Source organism: Oncorhynchus kisutch, linkage group LG17 (assembly GCF_002021735.2).
Source record: "Oncorhynchus kisutch isolate 150728-3 linkage group LG17, Okis_V2, whole genome shotgun sequence".
In the NCBI taxonomy this organism is placed as follows: domain Eukaryota; kingdom Metazoa; phylum Chordata; class Actinopteri; order Salmoniformes; family Salmonidae; genus Oncorhynchus; species Oncorhynchus kisutch.
In genome coordinates, this window is record NC_034190.2 from 52,761,319 (window position 1) to 52,778,974 (window position 17,656).

The 17,656-nt window shown below is 42.1% G+C and overlaps 2 protein-coding genes across 5 annotated transcripts in view; one reads left to right on the plus strand and one right to left on the minus strand.

The window, feature by feature from the left end:
• The first annotated feature begins 145 nt into the window (after positions 1 to 145).
• The window catches only part of ppih (peptidylprolyl isomerase H (cyclophilin H)), a 30,047-nt gene continuing 12,536 nt past the window's right edge, over positions 146 to 17,656 (plus strand). The window contains exon 1 of one of the 4 annotated variants that reach the window (XM_020506165.2): positions 146 to 334. In XM_020506165.2, coding sequence (XP_020361754.1) covers positions 269 to 334 — 66 coding nt within the window. In that variant the 5' untranslated portion in view covers positions 146 to 268. Of the gene's footprint in view, positions 335 to 10,281; positions 10,347 to 16,961; positions 17,074 to 17,656 lie in introns of those variants that run through there. The other 3 variants (XM_020506166.2, XM_031794055.1, XM_031794054.1) reach the window with 3 other exon arrangements.
• On the minus strand, positions 12,563 to 16,992 carry si:dkeyp-100a1.6 (probable G-protein coupled receptor 160). The gene is made up of 2 exons (XM_020506164.2): positions 16,808 to 16,992; positions 12,563 to 14,080 (listed from the first exon to the last, which is right to left on the minus strand). The coding sequence occupies exon 2, from the start codon at positions 13,984 to 13,986 to the stop codon at positions 12,913 to 12,915; it is 1,074 nt and encodes a 357-aa protein (XP_020361753.1). The 5' UTR covers positions 13,987 to 14,080; positions 16,808 to 16,992; the 3' UTR covers positions 12,563 to 12,912.

Genomic DNA, 17,656 nt, shown 5'->3' on the forward strand with positions numbered 1-17,656 from the left:
CTTTGTGCTTTTTCATTTATGTACTCTGGTGTACAAGGAGAAGAGTTATGGGTCGTTTATATACTCTATTGATTTGGATGCGATAACATTAGTACCCCCAAAAAATGTTTTCTTGAGTGTGGAAGTGAGCCGTAGTAATTGTCCACCCGCGGCTACCGTAGATTTAGGAACTGCAGTTCTTTTTGAATTAGTTCGCTAATGACATGCTTTCGGCTAACCACTGAATAGTTTCACGTATTGTTTTACTTGTGCGTGAAAATAAATAACAATGAATGTTCAGCCTTCTAACCCCAACAACCCGATTGTGTTTTTTGATGTCACCATTGGAGGACAAGTGAGTAACTAGTTTTATTGCTTTCATAGCTATGAACTGACCAGCTAGCACGTTGTTGGCTAGCCTGCCAGCTAACGTTAGCTAACTTTCCCCCAAAATGTAATTATGACAAATCTAGCTAGCCATCACGTTGAGGCTCAAACACATCCCATATAATATGTAGACATGTGGTCTCAAGCAATAGATAGCATTTCGTAAGTTAGCTAACGTTACGTGATAATAGTTGATTTGTAGTAGCTACGAATGCACAGTTAATAAATCCAAAGGCGCAACATCGCGAGACTTCCGGGAACGCGATGGAGGAATGAGAGAAGTGAAACATTCTCCCTTTGAGAGAATTAACTACTCTGAAGATGCAACGTAGTTTTGAGCCTATGTCTTCATTATTTTAACATGTTATTAAGACAAACTGACACGTTTTCAGTTTCGTCAATCCTCCAACAGAAATTCCCCGTCACACTCGTGGGTGATGTCATTGCAACGTTGGGTAGTTAAATTCATGCGGAGAACACGTATTTCGGAGCGCCTTTGATTTGACCACATACGCAGCTCGTCGTGATACGGTCTTTAGACCGGATGACGTTTCTTAAAACAAAAAAAATATGTTTTTATTAACAACAAATCAATACATAAAGCACATGAGGGAACACAAGCATACATAGATTACAAACAATGGACTATCGAGCTAGGGGGTACAATATCACATTACAATTACACAAGGACCTTAAAGGACATGCATATACTTACAATTCTAACAGCTTTTTTGTTAGTAGAGCATTTAACCGTCTTAAAATACAGTTCAATTTCTTTTTGTAGGGTACGAAAATGTGGTTTTCTGTTTGTAAATTTACATTTGTGTATATGAAATTTGGCCAAAAGAATAATGAAATTAATTACATAAAAATGTTTCCGCTTATTTCTATTGTATGTAAAGAATCCAAACAGTACATCTCTCCACAATAGTGTAAAATCTTCATAAATGTGTTCAATTATAAACCTACTGATGTCTTGCCACAGTTTTCTTACATGCATACAATGCCAAAAAATATGCAAAACTGTTTCTGGGTGGTCATTACAAAAGGAGCTATTTGAGTTGATGTTTTCCTTAAACTTCTTCATATAGTGGTTGGCAGGATAATATTTATGAATCATTTTAAGGGAAACTTCCTTAACTTTGTTAACAAGTAGGTATGTGTGTGGCAACATCCAAACTTTTTTCCAACAGATATTATCAATAAATCCATTCCAATAAGGCATGACATAAGGTATAGTTTCAGCAGGATGTTGTATCTATACCGGATTACGTTTCTCTTCATGAACTTAGCTAGTCAACGTCGTCATTACATTGCTTACAAGTGTGATTAGAGCTTTCTATTGGCGAATACGTTTTTATTCCATCTTCATACTGTTCTGTCTTTGACAAAGGCAAAAACAGTACCGAAGATTTTTATTAATAACCCAAGATGGATCACAGCTTGTCGTTTCCAATGGGAGAAAATTAATCAGTGGCGCAGCGGTCTAAGGCACTGCAACCCAGTGCTAGAGGTGTCACTACAGACCGTGGTTCGATCCTTGGCTGTATCACAACTGGCCGTGATTGGGAGACCCATAGGGCAGTGCGCAATAAGAATTTTTGTAAATAAGAATTTCTTAACTGACTTGCTTAGTAAAATAAAAACAAGCGAGGAGATGGGCAAAGCATGAGCTAGCAATATCCTATTGGCACATTCTAGCAAGTATTCACATATTTCCGTTAGGGAACGGCTACTTCGTGAAGTGGGTGTTTGCAATAACTCAATTCACCCTTGAACAAAAAAACACAACATTTTGTTGAAACTTTGGCAAAGAGTAAAGTCTACAAAACTTAGTCCACTCTGTTTGTAACAGATAGTTTTGGAAACAAAACTGTATTGAGATGAAATGTTTCATCGATGAGTAAGTTAGCAGCATTCTGGCCACTGGGCTTCCTCATTACCATATAGTGAATGGAAACGCCAACTGGATGCTTCACATTTATACATCTGGTGAAATATCTGGTTCGTTGTTCCATCTGTGACAGTACAGTAATGTAGATAGCCAGAAAGTGCTGCTCCAATAGAAATCCCCTATCACACTTGTAGGCAATGACATAGGAAAGAAAAGGGTAATGGCGTCTTTTTGTATGCACTAACTCCGCCATGGTTCGTTGTACAAAGTTAATGTAGAAATGAATGAACTACAATCCCAACTCTCTATTTTAAAGTTGAGAAAAGCTATTAACGCTAGTGAGGATTAAGGTTATGGGAAACCTTTGGAACTTAACTTTCATTTAAGCAAGAAAGAATCTTTCAAATATAAAAGATAGGCTAACTGTGTGCGGTTTAGCAAAGTAGCACCCAGCTGTTTTTACACACCGCCTCGCTATGACACATCCTCTCACTTAGCGGTGGCATTTCCAATGGACCGTTCAATTTCACATTTCCATCTAGATCGCATTTCTCAAAATACAGCAGGGTGTAACTTTCCTAAACTGCGTAAAGTTAAGTATCTTTTTACAAGTGTTAATTCTATTCATAGAATAACATCTTTTTTATTATTCTTGCTTATAAGAAAGTTAAGCTCCAAGCGTTTTTAAAGTTGTATCGCATGCCAAGCGTATTTCCGTTTAGACGGAGCATTTCCCTCACAAGGCTAAAGGGGATGTCCAATGGCTCAATGTAATGCAATGAAATTGAAGTTAATGAATAAGGGCTAGTGGTTCTCCAATAACCAGAGAATATTCAGAAAGATATTAAATTCACATTTTGTATCAAATAAAAAAATGTTGCTTGCATACACCACCAAGATGGCATAGCAGTCAGATGTCTTTTGTCCTCGTCTTGTCGTGTCCCGTGTATATATATATATATATATATATATATATATATATATATCTATATATATATATATATATATATTTACAACTTTCTTCGCATACCTTTTTATATATATTTTATTTTCCATAAACCCAACTTCAAAACACTCTCCTGCAACCCGCCTCACCAATTTATATATATATAAAAAAAGAAAGTATTATTTACCTCAAATCTGTAATCCTCCATAGAAGCTAGCCAGAAGCTAGCCAGCTAGGTAGCTTCTTTACTGGCTAATCGTTAGTATTCAGCTAACCACGGGTTGTGGTCATCAGCTATCCTTTAGCTCGAAAACCTATTGCCAGTTTTGTATGGCGCGGCTTGGACCGGAACATACCGGGCCTATTTTTCTCTCCGTGTCCCCGGATTTCAACTGCAAGCTCTGGACATTTATACCTGGATCTCACAGCTAGCTAGCTGCTATCCGTGTGACTATCGGCTTACGTCGATCCCGGAGCAAACATCAATTATTCCGGAGCTAGCCAGCTGAAGAGTTCCATCAGCCACTCCTGGGCTACAATCATCTATCCGGACACGTTTTACTGCCAACGCGGAGCCCCACCGGGCCTTCACAACTGGACTACCGACGTTATTTGCCCAAGGGAGTTCAGCTGGCTCCCGTCGCGACATTACCTGAACGCCCATCTGCGGTCCGCTAATCGTTAGCTGTCTTATCGGCTGCTATCTTAATAGATCTATCGGACAATTTTTCTTTTTTCTTGGGCCTCAAAAACTATTTTTTTGGCAAATTGGATTGATCCCCTCTACCACAAGGAACCCCACTAATCCTACCGACGGAAACGCACGAGGTGGCTAAAAACAGACTTCCATCCTATGCTAGCTTGCTACCGATGGCCTGGCTAGCTGTTGAGATCACCGTGACCCCAACCAACCTCACTACTCACTGGACCCTTTTGATCACTCGACTAAGCATGCCTCTCCTTAATGTCAATATGCCTTGTCCATTGCTGTTCTGGTTAGTGTTTATTGGCTTATTTCACTGTAGAGCCTCTAGTCCTGCTCACTATACCTTATCCAACCTATTAGTTCCAACCTATTAGTTCCAACACCCACACATTCGATGACATCTCCTGGTTTCAATTATGTTTCTATAGACAATATCTCTCTCATCATCACTCAATACCTAGGTTTACCTCCACTGTATTCACATCCTACCATACCTTTGCCTGTACATTATACCTTGAAGCCATTTTATCGCCCCCAGAAACCTCCTTTTACTCTCTGTTCCAGATGTTCTAGATGACCAATTCTCATTGCTTTTAGCCGTACCCTTATCCTACTCCTCTTTTCCTCTGGTGATGTAGAGGTGAATCCAGGCCCTGCAGTGCCTAGCTCCACTCCTGTTCCCCAGGCGCTCTCTTTTGATGACTTCTGTAACCGTAATAGCCTTGGTTTCATGCATGTTAACATTAGAAGCCTCCTCCCTAAGTTTGCCTCCTCCCTGCTTTAGCACACTCTGCCAACCCGGATGTTCTAGCTGTGTCTGAATCCTGGCTTAGGAAGACCATCAAAAATTCTGAAATTTTCATCCCTAACTACAACATTTTCAGACAAGATAGAACTGCCAAAGGGGGCGGTGTTGCAATCTACTGCAAAGATAGCCTGCAGAGTTCTGTCCTGCTATCCAGGTCTGTACTCAAACAATTTGAACTTCTACTTTTAAAAATCCAACTCTCTAAAAACAAGTCTCTCACTGTTGCCGCCTGCTATAGACCACCCTCTGCCCCAGCTGTGCTCTGGACACCGTATGTGAACTGATTGCCACCCATCTATCTTCAGGGCTCGTGCTGCTAGGCGACCTAAACTGGAACATGCTTAACACCCCAGCCATCCTACAATCTAAGCTTGATGCCCTCAATCTCACACAAATTATCAATGAACCTACCAGGTACCTCCCCAAAGCTGTAAACACGGGCACCTTCATAGATATCATCCTAACCAACTTGCCCTCTAAATACAACTCTGCTGTCTTCAACCAAGATCTCAGCGATCACTGCCTCATTGCCTGCATCCGTAATGGGTCAGCGGTCAAATTACCACCACTCATCACGCTCCCTGAAACACTTCAGCGAGCATGCCTTTCTAATCGACCTGGCCGGGGTATCCTGGAAGGATATTGATCTCATCCTGTCAGTAGAGGATGCCTGGTTATTTTTTTTAAATGCCTTCCTAACCATCTTAAATAAGCATGCCCCATTCAAGAAATGTAGAACCAGGAACAGATATTGCCCTTGGTTCTCCCCAGACATGACTGCCCTTAACCAACACAAAAACATCCTATGGCGTTCTGCAGTAGCATTGAACAGCCCCCGTGATATGCAGCTTTTCAGGGAAGCTAGAAACCATTATACACAGGCAGTTAGAAAAGCCAAGGCTAGCTTTTTCAAGCAGAAATTTGCTTCCTGCAACACTAAATCAAAAAAGTTCTGGGACACTGTAAAGTCCATGGAGAATAAGAACACCTCCTCCCAGCTGCCCACTGCACTGAAGATAGGAAACACTGTCACCACTGATAAATCCACTGTAATTGAGAATTTCAATAAGCATTTTTCTACGGCTGCACCCCCCACAGAAACTTGCCCAAGCCTTCCCCATTTCTCCTTCTCCCAAATCCAGTCAGCTGATGTTCTGAAAGAGCTGCAAAATCTGCACCCCTACAAATCAGCCAGGCTAGACAATCTGGACTCTTTCTAAAATGATCTGCCGAAATTGTTGCCACCCCTATTACTAGCCTGTTCAACCTCTCGTGTCATCTGAGATTCCCAAAGATTGGAAAGCAGCTGCGGTCATCCCCCTCTTCAAAGGGGGGGACACTCTTGACCCAAACTGCTACAGACCTATATCTATCCTACCCTGCCTTTCTAAGGTCTTCGAAAGCCAAGTCAAAAAACAGATTACTGACCATTTCGAATCTCACCATACCCTCTCTGCTATGCAATCTGGTTTCAGAGCTGGTCATGGGTGCACCGCAGACACGCTCAAGGTCCTAAACGATATCTTAGCCGCCATCGATTAGAAACATTACTGTGCAGCCGTATTCATTGATCTGGCCAAGGCTTTCGACTCTGTCAATCATCACATCCTCATCGGCAGACTCAACAGCCTTGGTTTCTCAAATGATTGCCTCGCCTGGTTCACCAACTACTTCTCAGAGTTCAGTGTGTCAAATCGGAGGGTCTGCTGTCCGGACCTCTGGCAGTCTCTATGGGGGTGCCACAGGGTTCAATTCTTGGACCGACTCTCTTCTCTGTATACATCAATGATGTCGCTCTTGCTGCTGGTGAGTCTCTGATCCACCTCTACGCAGACGACACCATTCTGTATACTTCTGGCTCATCTTTTGACACTGTGTTAACAGCTCTCCAGGCAAGCTTCAATGCCATAAAACTCTCCTTCCGTGGCCTCCAATTGCTCTTAAATACAAGTAAAACTAAATGCATGCTCTTCAACCAATCGCCACCTGCCTGCCTGTCCAACATCACTACTCTGTACAGCTCTGACTTAGAATACGTGGACAACTACAAATACCTAGGTGTCTGGTTAGACTGTAAACTCTCCTTCCAGACCCACCCAAACATCTCCAATCCAAAGTTAAATCTAGAATTGGCTTCCTATTTCGCAACAAAGCATCCTTCACTCATGCTGCCAAACATACCCTTGTAAAACTGACCATCCTACCAATCCTCGACTTCGGCGATGTCATTTACACAATAGCCTCCAATACCCTACTCAACAAATTGGATGCAGTCTATCACAGTGCCATCCATTTTGTCACCAAAGCCCCATGTACTACCCACCATTGCGACCTGTACTCTCTCGTTGGCTGGCCCTCGCTTCATACTCGTCGCCAAACCCACTGGCTCCATGTCATCTACAAGACCCTGCTAGGTAAAGCCCTGCCTTATCTCAGCTCGCTGGTCACCATATAGCATCACCCACCTGTAGCACGCGCTCCAGCAGGTATATCTCTCTGGTCACCCCCAAAACCAATTATTTCTTTGGCCGCCTCTCCTTCCAGTTCTCTGCTGCCAATGACTGGAACGAACTACAAAAATCTCTGAAACTGGAAACACTTATCTCCCTCACTAGCTTTAAGCACCAGCTGCCAGAGCAGCTCACAGATTACTGCACCTGTACATAGCCCACCTATAATTTAGCCCAAACAACTACCTCTTTCCCTACTGTATTTATTTATTTTGCTCCTTTGCACCCCATTATTTTTATTTCTACTTTGCACATTCTTTCACTGCAAATCTACCATTCCAGTGTTTTACTTGCTATATTGTATTTACTTTGCCAGCATGGATTTTTTTTGTCTTTACCTCCCTTATCTCACCTCATTTGCTCACATTGTATATAGACTTGTTTCTACTGTATTATTGACTGTTTGTTTTACTCGATGTGTAACTCTGTGTCATTGTATGTGTCAACTGCTTTGCTTTATCTTGGCCAGGTCCCATTTGTAAATGAGAACTTGTTCTCAACTTGCCTACCTGGTTAAATAAAGGTGAAAAAAAAATGTGTTTCTGTTTTGGTTGCACTGTCTGATGCGCTGTTATCTACTTTTAAACGTGGCCACGTCACATAGAAACGACAAGTTCCGGCAAAGATGTTATGAATGCAACATGTCTGGCAGGTGAAATGGTGAGGGAACTACTCACTCAGTGCAAAAGGTGGATTTAATATTTTTCCGAAATTTGTCTGGTTTATCGAGAACCATTTGCAACTGGACACACATTTACAAGATACTTTGTTCTCAATTCGGAAGAAAATTGTAAGTAGGCTATCGCCAAGCACAGGCTAGTAGAACATTTGCCTGGAATGCTTTACACTAGCTACTTATCAACGACTAATCGCTCAGCTGGAACGCAGATAGTAATGATCAGACGAGCCAAAGATTTATTAGCTAGCATTGTGGCTCTCCTAGCCTAGTCAGCATGGCTATGGGTCTCCAGGACTATAGGTCAGGGGTGTTCGAATCCCAGCCTGGAGGTCCAGACTAATAGTGCTGCTTTTCTGTTCTAGCTGATAATTGATTGCACCCTCTGCACAGAGTTGTGTGGCGTCCACTCCTTGGTCTAAATCAGTCCTTGTTTAGAGGGGAAGAATGAATATCAGTAGTGGAACTGGGCTGGTTTCGAGGTCCAGATTAGAGTTTTCCTTTGGTAAGAGGACCCAATTCATGTGGAATTTGACTATTTCCTCTCCACCAGATACACTAAATAATAGACAGCCGTTCATATTTGAATGTAATCTGACACAACAAAGTTTGGTCATGACTCATGAGGACATTGCCCATTTGACATGACCAGCAGATGGAGTCTGTTACCAATATTGTGGATTTTGTTAGGGCAGTTGGTCATTTGTCACTTTATGAAAAACAGTGTATTTGGCAGGAAAGGGCGGGACTGTGTCATCACATTTGATGACTTAAGCCGTTTTTTAATTGTGTGTAGGACACTGTAGGCCTACACTAGGGGCTCAATTCAATCATTGTTGTACGGTAGCAGTCTTTTATCATGGTAAATATAGGCCATTGCATGGTTGCATAGCCCCAAATATGTTTTGGTGTCTCAGATTGTTCTGGTAATTCTCACAGAAACTTATACTGAACAAAAATATAAATGCAACATGTAAAGTGTTGGTCCCATGTTTCATGAGCTGAAAAGAAAAATGGCAGACATTTTCCACACACACATCGTATTCCTCTCAAATGTTGTGCACAAATTTGTTTACATCCCTGATAGTGAGCATTTCTCCTTTGCCCAGATAATTCATCCACCTGACAGGTGTGACATATCAAGAAGCTGATTAAACTGGCATTGTGTCACACAACACAATGCCAGAGATGTCTCAAGTTTTGAGGGAGTGTGCAGTTGCCATGCGGACTGCAGTAATGTCCACCAGAGTTGTTGCCAGAGAATTGAATAATAATTTCTCTATCATAAGCAGCCTCCAACGTCGTTTTATAGAATTTGACAGTATGTCCAACCGGCCTCACAACCGCAGTCCACGTGTTGTCATGCCAGCCCAGGACCTCCACATCTGGCTTCTTCACCTGCGGGATAGTATGAGACCAGCCACCCGGACAGCTGATGAAACTGGAGTATTTCTGTCTGTAATAAAGCCGTTTTGTACAGGAAAAAACAATTCTGATTGGCTGGGCCTGGTTCCCCAGTCTTGTGAAATCCATAGATTAAGGCCTAAAGAATTATTTCCTTTATAAGAACTGTAACTCAGTGAAATTGTTGCATGTTGCGTTTTATATTTTTGTTCAGTATATCTGGGGGGAAGGATGCTTGATATGCTTTTACATTTGTAAAATAAACCATATTTAAGAAAATTGTGATAAAGTGGCAATTTTAGGCCCTTTTTAGGCCTATACAAGACATAATGGTCTGTAAACCGTACATTATACACACTACCTTTGTTTCATTATACTAGGTTGACGCTTTATGAGTGAACAAAGTAAGCATGAGTCATTTGGCACATTGTGGATATAGGATACTCCATCTTATTCCCGCACAATAGGCCTGGCTGTCATTGAAAGACTCAGGTTGATGTATCCTTAGTTGTAATGCATCATTGAATTTGCAAACGGTGTAGTCAGTGTGAGGAAGTTAGTTGTAAAACAAGAAACAGACCTACGAGAGTTTGTTTTAAACACCACATATTTGTGGACAAACCAGACCGACAAGAAAGTGTCTACCATTGTCCTAAAAAGAAAGGCATAAAAAAAAAAAAAGGAATATCTACATTGGTGTACAGAGGCCCACGATCAGCAACCATCACTTCTGTGTTCCAATGGCAAGTTGTGTTAGCTAATCCAAGTTTATAATTTTAAAAAGGCTAATTGATCATTAGAACACACTTTTGTAATTATGTTAGCACAGCTGAAAACTGTTGTTCTGATTAAAGAAGCAATAAAACTGGTCTTTAGACTAATTGAGTATCTGGAGCGTTTGTGGGTTAGAGCGTCTAGTTTGAGAAACAGTCTCACAAGTCCTCAAATGGCAGCTTCATTAAATAGTACCCGCAAAACACCAGTCTCAACATCAACAGTGAAGAGGTGACGCCGGGATGCTGGCCTTCTTTTACAGGTGATATTGGTGTATTAGGACGTGGATAGGTGTGGTTGTAAGTTTTTTTTTAGATGCATTTCTGGATTGAATGGGATCCTATGGGCAAATTGGATAATACAGTATGCCTATAAAGTTAGAAAAGTGCTCAAAATAGCCCACGTTAACACATGTATCTTAATGCAACTGCTGTGTCAGATTTCAAAAAGGCACACCGTGCGATTTATGTTAGGTCAGCACTAGTCACAGAAAAACATCCAGACATTTTCCAAAGAAGGAGAGGTGTCAGAAATAGCTTTATAAATATTCACTTACCTTTGATCTTGATCGGAATGCACTGCCAGGAATCCCAGTTCCACAATAAATGTTTGTTTTGTTCGATAAAGTCCATTTATGTCCAAATACCTCCTTTTTGTTCACGCGTTTAGCCTAGAAATCCAAATGCATAATGCGCGATCACTTGTTCAGACGAAATGTTAAAAATGTATATTACAGTTCGTAGAAACATGTCAAACGATGTATAGAATCCATCTTTAGGATGTTTTTATCATAAATCTTCAATAATGTTCCAATTGGAGAATTCCTTTGTCTTTAGAAATGCAATGGAACACAGCTAACTCTCACAGGTGCACGCGTGATCAGCTCATGGCACTCTGCCAGACCTCTGGCTCAAACAGCTATCTTTCTCTCCCCCTTCACAGTAGAAGCCTCAAACAAGGTTCTAAAGACTGCTGACATCTAGTGGAAGCCTTCGTGTCTATGGGGTCATATTGCACTTCCTATCTTGAAAAACTACAAACCTTAGATTTCCCACTTCCTGGTTGGATTTTATTTCAGGTTTTTGCCTGTTATACTCACAGACATCATTCAAACAGTTTTAGAATATTCAGAGTGTTTTCTATCAAAATCTACTAATTATATGCATATTCTAGCTTTTGGGCCTGAGTAGCAGGCAGTTTACTCTGGGCACCTTTTTATCCAAGCTACTCAATACTGCCCTCCCCAGTCCCAAAGAAGTTAACAACACTATCAACATGGCAGGTCCTATAGGCCCTAGTTTTGTTGCACCTGGACTACTGTTCAGTCGCGTGGTCAGGTGCCACAAAAAATACTTAGGAAAGTTGCAATTGGCTCAGAACAGGGCAGCACAGCTGGTCCTTGCATGTGCACAGAGAGCTAATATTAATAATATGCATGTCAATCACTCCTGGCTCAAAGTGGAGGAGAGATTGACTTAATCACTACTTGTTTTGATGAGAGGTATTGACATGTTGAATGCACCGAGCTGTCTGTTTGAACTGCTGGCGAACAGCTCGGACACCCATGCATACCCCACAAGACATGTCACAGAGGTCTCTTCACAGTCCCGAGTCCAAAACAGACTATGGGATGCGCAGAGTACTACATAGAGCCATGGCTACATGGAATTCTATTTCATGTCAAGTAACTGATGCAAGCAGTAAAATGTAGATAAAAATGTTTTAAATAAAGAAGATAAAAATACACCTTATGGAACAGCAGGGACTGTGAAGCAACACAAACATAGGCACAGACACATGCATACACACACATACACGATAACATGCAAACTGTACACACACGTACACATGGATTTTGTACTGTAGATATGTGGTGGAGTAGGAGCCTGAGGGCACACAGTGTGTTGTGAATGTATTGTTATGTTTTTAAAATTGTGTGAACTGCCTTAATTTAGCTGGACCCCAGGAATATAATCAATACAAAAGTAAGGACTTCTCCTCTAGATGATGCATCATGGGAGAATAAATATGTATTTAACTGTTTTTACAGGAACTTGAAAAAGTCTTACTTTAATGAGAGACGTGTCCACAAACACTGTTTTTCCATAATACCTATAGATGAATGGAAACTTGAATTTTTTAAAATTATTTATGGACAAACGACAGCATACTGTTTTTATTCAAACAAGTTAGAATTGTTGAAAAGGACCAGAGAATTTAATCCGGACAAATTTCAGTAATGAGAATTAGGGGTGTAAATTTACAAAATTCAGTCAGCAATCTAAAATGTATTTAAAATAAGACACTTTACCAAAAACTAGGCATCTTAGTCTTCAGAATGATAGTTACTTTTTTGCAGATGCGTCATGGTTTTGTAACTCAGTTTGCTACAGACGGTTAAAACTAGTTTAATGAGCATCGCCCGGTTTCTCTAAAGCATATTGAAAAACCTGTAACAGAGAAACATGAAACTTCGAGGAGTGGGAGTCGGTACAGAGAGTTTATTGAGCAAACATACAAAGTACACCACTACATAAAGTGTTGCAGGTCCTTTTTATTATGCCCATGTTGTTGGATGTGTGTGAAAGTGTTTGTTGTAACAATGAGCTAGCCTAAACTAACAGCACCACCCTTCATACAGTTAACATATCAAGGGCAGGAACTATTGAGAATCATATAGGCTAGTAACAAGGCTATCAGTAGAAGTATGTAACAGCATAATTGCTTTCTTTTGTCATATCTGAAAGGAACATTATCAAAGGAATGTAAAGGTAATACAGTAGGCTTATCGTGCATCATGAGCCAAGCCCACTTTCGATTGGCCTAATTCAGACATGCAGGAGTGGGTTTCTGTCCTTGCCTGACAGGCTGAACACAGTCTTGGGAAGTTTCTCCGAGTCTCTAACGGGTCCTCTACTTAAGTGCCAGTAAACCTGCCACTGGCAGATGTCGTCCGGGAGATCGCTGTACGGCCCCAGCCAGTCGCTCTTGAGCCAGAACACCAGCCCTACCAATAAGCTATTGGCACACTCCAACCACAGGAGGTTGATGGCAATGTAGGCGGGAACCGCAAGGCCCAAGAGCTCACAGGCAACGCACATGACCAGGTATGATGCCCACGTTGTGCTGAAGCCCAAAGTCAGTCCGAGGTAAAGGGGGTGCCTCTGCCATTCGGTTTCCACCGCCAGTGCTTTCTCCTCGTCCTTGTCAGCCCCTGGCTTGCCGAACTTGGCATACCTGAAGCTCAAGTCGCTGTGCAGCGTTGGGTTGACGTTGTCCCTATACTCTGAGAGCCTGTTGGCCTCCTTCAGCCACGAGGAAAGACGTTTGTAGTGCAGCATCAGCACACAGCAGACGGCTACAGAGATCCCCACTGAGAAATGTACTACAAACACAGACTCCTGCACCACGCACCCTAAAGCATGCCTCCCTCCCTCGTACTCCACCTCTATGAGGATGGTGAAGGCTGAGCAGCCGGAGCGCACGCCGGCCAGCACCCACACCAGAAGTGTCAGGGTGCAGTTCCACAAGGTCCTGCAGGGGGCAGCATGGCAGGAGGTGTAGCGTGACTCTGTGGCGTAGTCCAGCAGCCCCAGGCCCAGCACGGGCAGAGGGAGCGCGTTGAACACGGCCGAGGCCTGCGCCAAGAGGAAGCACACGGACACTGGGGAGCGGTCAGGTCCTAGTAACCAAACGGTCACAACGGCGCATGCCAACGCCACGTCGACCAGGAAGACGGAGAGACCACAGACGCCCATGAAGGAGGTGTTAAGCCGGCGCAGGCTGATGAACAGGACCAGACAGTCCATGCCCACCTTTAACAGCAAGATGAACAGAAACTGGCTGGTGTTGTCCTTGATGCAGCTCCCTTCCTCTTCCCACGACTCAATGATGGCCAGCATGTTGAAGCTTTTGCTGTTGAGACTGTGCCCAGCCCCAGAAGTAACCTATTGGGTCTGTGATGTTCCGGTCGACTTCACCATGCTCAGGAAAAAGCTGTCGAAGAGAGTGGAGCAGTTAGCAGTAATCTACAAATAGCTTTTACCAAGAAATTAGACTGTTTCTAGTGTTATCAGTACTACATGGCTTTTCATGACTCATCTACAGAAACAACAACACCTTATGGAAGTCAAAAATAAGAAACTTAAACTCTCCCTAATGTATGTTGGCACCAGTGTGAGCGGATAATATTTTTGGTATCTCAGATTGTTCTGGAAATTCTCACATTTCTCACAAAGACTCAAAGTATTCAGACCCCTTCCATTTATCCACATTTTGTTACGTTACAGCCTTATTCTAAAATTGATTAAATACATTTTTTCCTCAGCCATCTACACACACTACCCCATAATGACAAAGCAAAAACAAGTTGTTCGAAATTTTTGCAAATGTATAACAAGATAAAGAGACCTTTTTATTTATGTAAGTATTCATACCCTTTGTTTCCATTGATCATCCTTGATGTTTCTATAAGTTGATTTGGAGTCCACCTGTGGTAAATTCAATTCATTGGACATGATATAGACAGGTGTGTGCCTTTCTAAGGTCCCACAGTTGACAGTGCATGTCAGAGCAATAACCAAGCCAGGAGGTTGAAGGAATTGTCCGTAGAGCTCTGAGACAGGATTGTGTCGAGGCACAGATCTGGGGAAGGGTGCGAAAAAATAAGAACACAGTGGCCTCCATTCTTAAATGAAAGAAGTTTGGAACCACCAAGACTCTTCCTAGAGCTGGCCGCCCGGCCAAACTGAGCAATCGGGGAAGAAGGGCCTTGGCCAGGGAGGTGATCAATAACTCGATGGTCACTCTGGCAGAGCTGTAGAGTTCCTCTGTGGAGATGGGAGAACCTTCCAGAAGGATAACCATCTCTGCAGCACTCTACAAATCCAGCCTTTATGTTAGAGTGGCCAAACAGAAGCCACTCTTCAGTAAAAGGCACATGACAGCCCGCTTGGAATTTGCCAAAAGGCATCTAAAGACTCTCAGACCTTGAGAAACAAGATTCCCTGGTCTGATTTTAAAGGAAAAAATAACTATTTGGCCTTTTTGACAAGCGTCACGTCTGGAGGAAACCTGGCACCATCCCTAAGCGGAAGTATGGTAGTAGCAGCATCATGCTGTGGGGATGTTTTTCAGCGGCAGGGACTGGGAGACGAGTCAGGATTGAAGGTAGGATGAATGGAGCAAAGTACAGAGATCCTTAATTAAAACCTGCTCCAGAGCGCCCGGGAGCTTGGAAGGTGAACCTTCGCCCCCAGTCTAACGGGACAACGACCCTAAGCATACAGCCAGAAAACGCAGGAGTGGCTTCGGGACAAGTTTCTGAATATCCTTGAGTGGGCCAGCCAGAACCCAATCGAACGTCTCTGGAGACCTGAAAATAGCTGTGCAGCGACGCTCCCTATCCAACCTGACAGAGCTTGAGAGGATCTGCAGAGAAGACGAATGGGAGAACCTCCCAAAATACATTTGTGCCAAGCTTGTAGCTTCATGCCCAAGTCTCAAGGCTGTAATCGCTGCCAAATGTGCTTCAAAAAATGACTGAGTAAAGGGTCTGAATACTTATGTAAATGTGATGTTTCAGTTTATTTTAAAATTAGCCAACTTTTCTAAAAACCTGTTTTTGCTTTCTCATTATGGGATATTGTGTGTAGATTGATTTCCCCCCCCCCCCCCCCATCAATGTAATCCCTTTTTAGAATAAGGCTGTAATGTAACAATGTGGAAATAGTAGAGGTCTGAATACTTTCAGAAGACACTGTATGTTGTGAATCGCCCATAAGTTTCTCAAATATAAATATGATTTCTAGGCCATATTTCCCAGCCCTAGTTTGAAGAGTATATTGCTACAAACAATGTCTTTAAAATAAGAAAAATCAAAAAGAGTAGTTTGAAGATATTATTTTATGTTGAATAAATTAATTTGAAAATGTGTATTTCAAAATCTATACATAGGCTTACTCCATATTTATGATAATGTTATAATGACACCAATATGTTTCCTGTATCATGTACGATTCGTAGATCATAGGGTCTTACAGGAGGCATGTATGTCTAAAAAGGGCCTAAAATTGCCAATTTGATTATGCTTTTCTCAAAAATGGTTTGTGATACAAAAGTATGTTAAACGTCAGTCCTCCCAATGAAGTTCCTATGTGAGAATTCTCAGAACAATCTAAGATGCAAAAAATTGTTTCCACTCCCACTGGCGTGGAATCGCCCATGTAGCATGCCTCAACACTCATTGTTTGGAGTCCAACTACCTCAAGTGTTAAATATATACATAATAGGCTACTGTATTTCCTAACTGGTGACAGCCTGAGGCTAGACAAAAGCTAATATTTCAGGTATGGCAATCCAATCCGTTTACTATTCATTCCTATAAAAAACAGGTTTGTTTACGCGTAGGAGGAAATGTGTGCCTTCTTTTGATAATGATATTGCTTAACCTAGATATTTCCAGATACAGGAATCTTTAAAGATTACACAATTTTTTTAAGCTTATCAACTATCATGCTGATCTCAGGGAATGTTAGTCCTTGCATCCATAGCTCCATCTATGAATTTGAGCATGATTAGGCTACATTCAGCCAGCCCCACCCCTCAGCTTTATTGCAAACCCAGGGATAGGGCTGCCTTATACTTAGCTTTTTCATTGTCATCGTAAAACAATATCAATCCACATAATACTGTGATCTTTTGAACACTGCAAGTAGGCCTTACCTCTTAATCGTTGTGGGTAATCCTGGTCATTTATGTGTAGTTTGAGATCCAGTGGCAGCATCAACAGGTGTGTGCTTTACTCTTAGCAACAGGCTAGTGGTGTTTGACAAGCACTTCCTTATTATATGGTCATTTTACTTCCTCGTTGTGGGTGGGTCTATTACCTGCTCAGGCTTTTCTGGGTGAAACTAGCCTTGCAACCAACCTGACACACCTGTAATTCTACCTGGCGGCTTCAACCACCCTCCATGCCCTTCCCTCCTCAGGTACAACCTTCTCTCAGTTTTGAATAGGCTGTTGTTGAGTTTTGGGTGGGGTGAAGATGAAGATTCACCACTAAGATCATGCAGAAACGTTTGTTTTGTTGAAGAGTCTTACATGTGCTCTTCTGCTGTGATGCCGATATGGGGACAACACTGTTAAAACCCGAGACGTCCATCAGGAATGATTCCTGTAAAATCGAGTATAAGGTTATGGTCTAGAGTTCCATTTTATATTGTAGCCCCCTCACTCACCCCTCATGTTGTGAACTGTTGTTTTGTAAATGCATGTGTACTGTAAATGTATGGCCTGAGCGGGGTAACAGTTTAAAAAAATTTTTTATGGCAAAGTAGTTTGACTTTCATGATACGTGCTGCTAATAGGTTGGCATATGTTGGTTGGGCATTTATGTAATGGCCTATTTTGCATAGCAGGCTGAGGGCTATGTAAGGTGTGTAGGAGGGGGGGAAGACACATCTACTCTTGTCTGTTCAATGCAATAAAGAACTCCCTACCACCTCAATGACCCAACCCCTGCATTAGAGCAGCTAGAGGCCAGCCAGTGTTTGCTTGCTGATCCCTGAAAAT

What these genes read in the sequence shown, in the direction of transcription:
- si:dkeyp-100a1.6 (XM_020506164.2), bottom strand. Translation starts at nt 13,986, where the DNA reads ATGCTGGCCATCATTGAGTCGTGGGAAGAGGAAGGGAGCTGCATCAAG.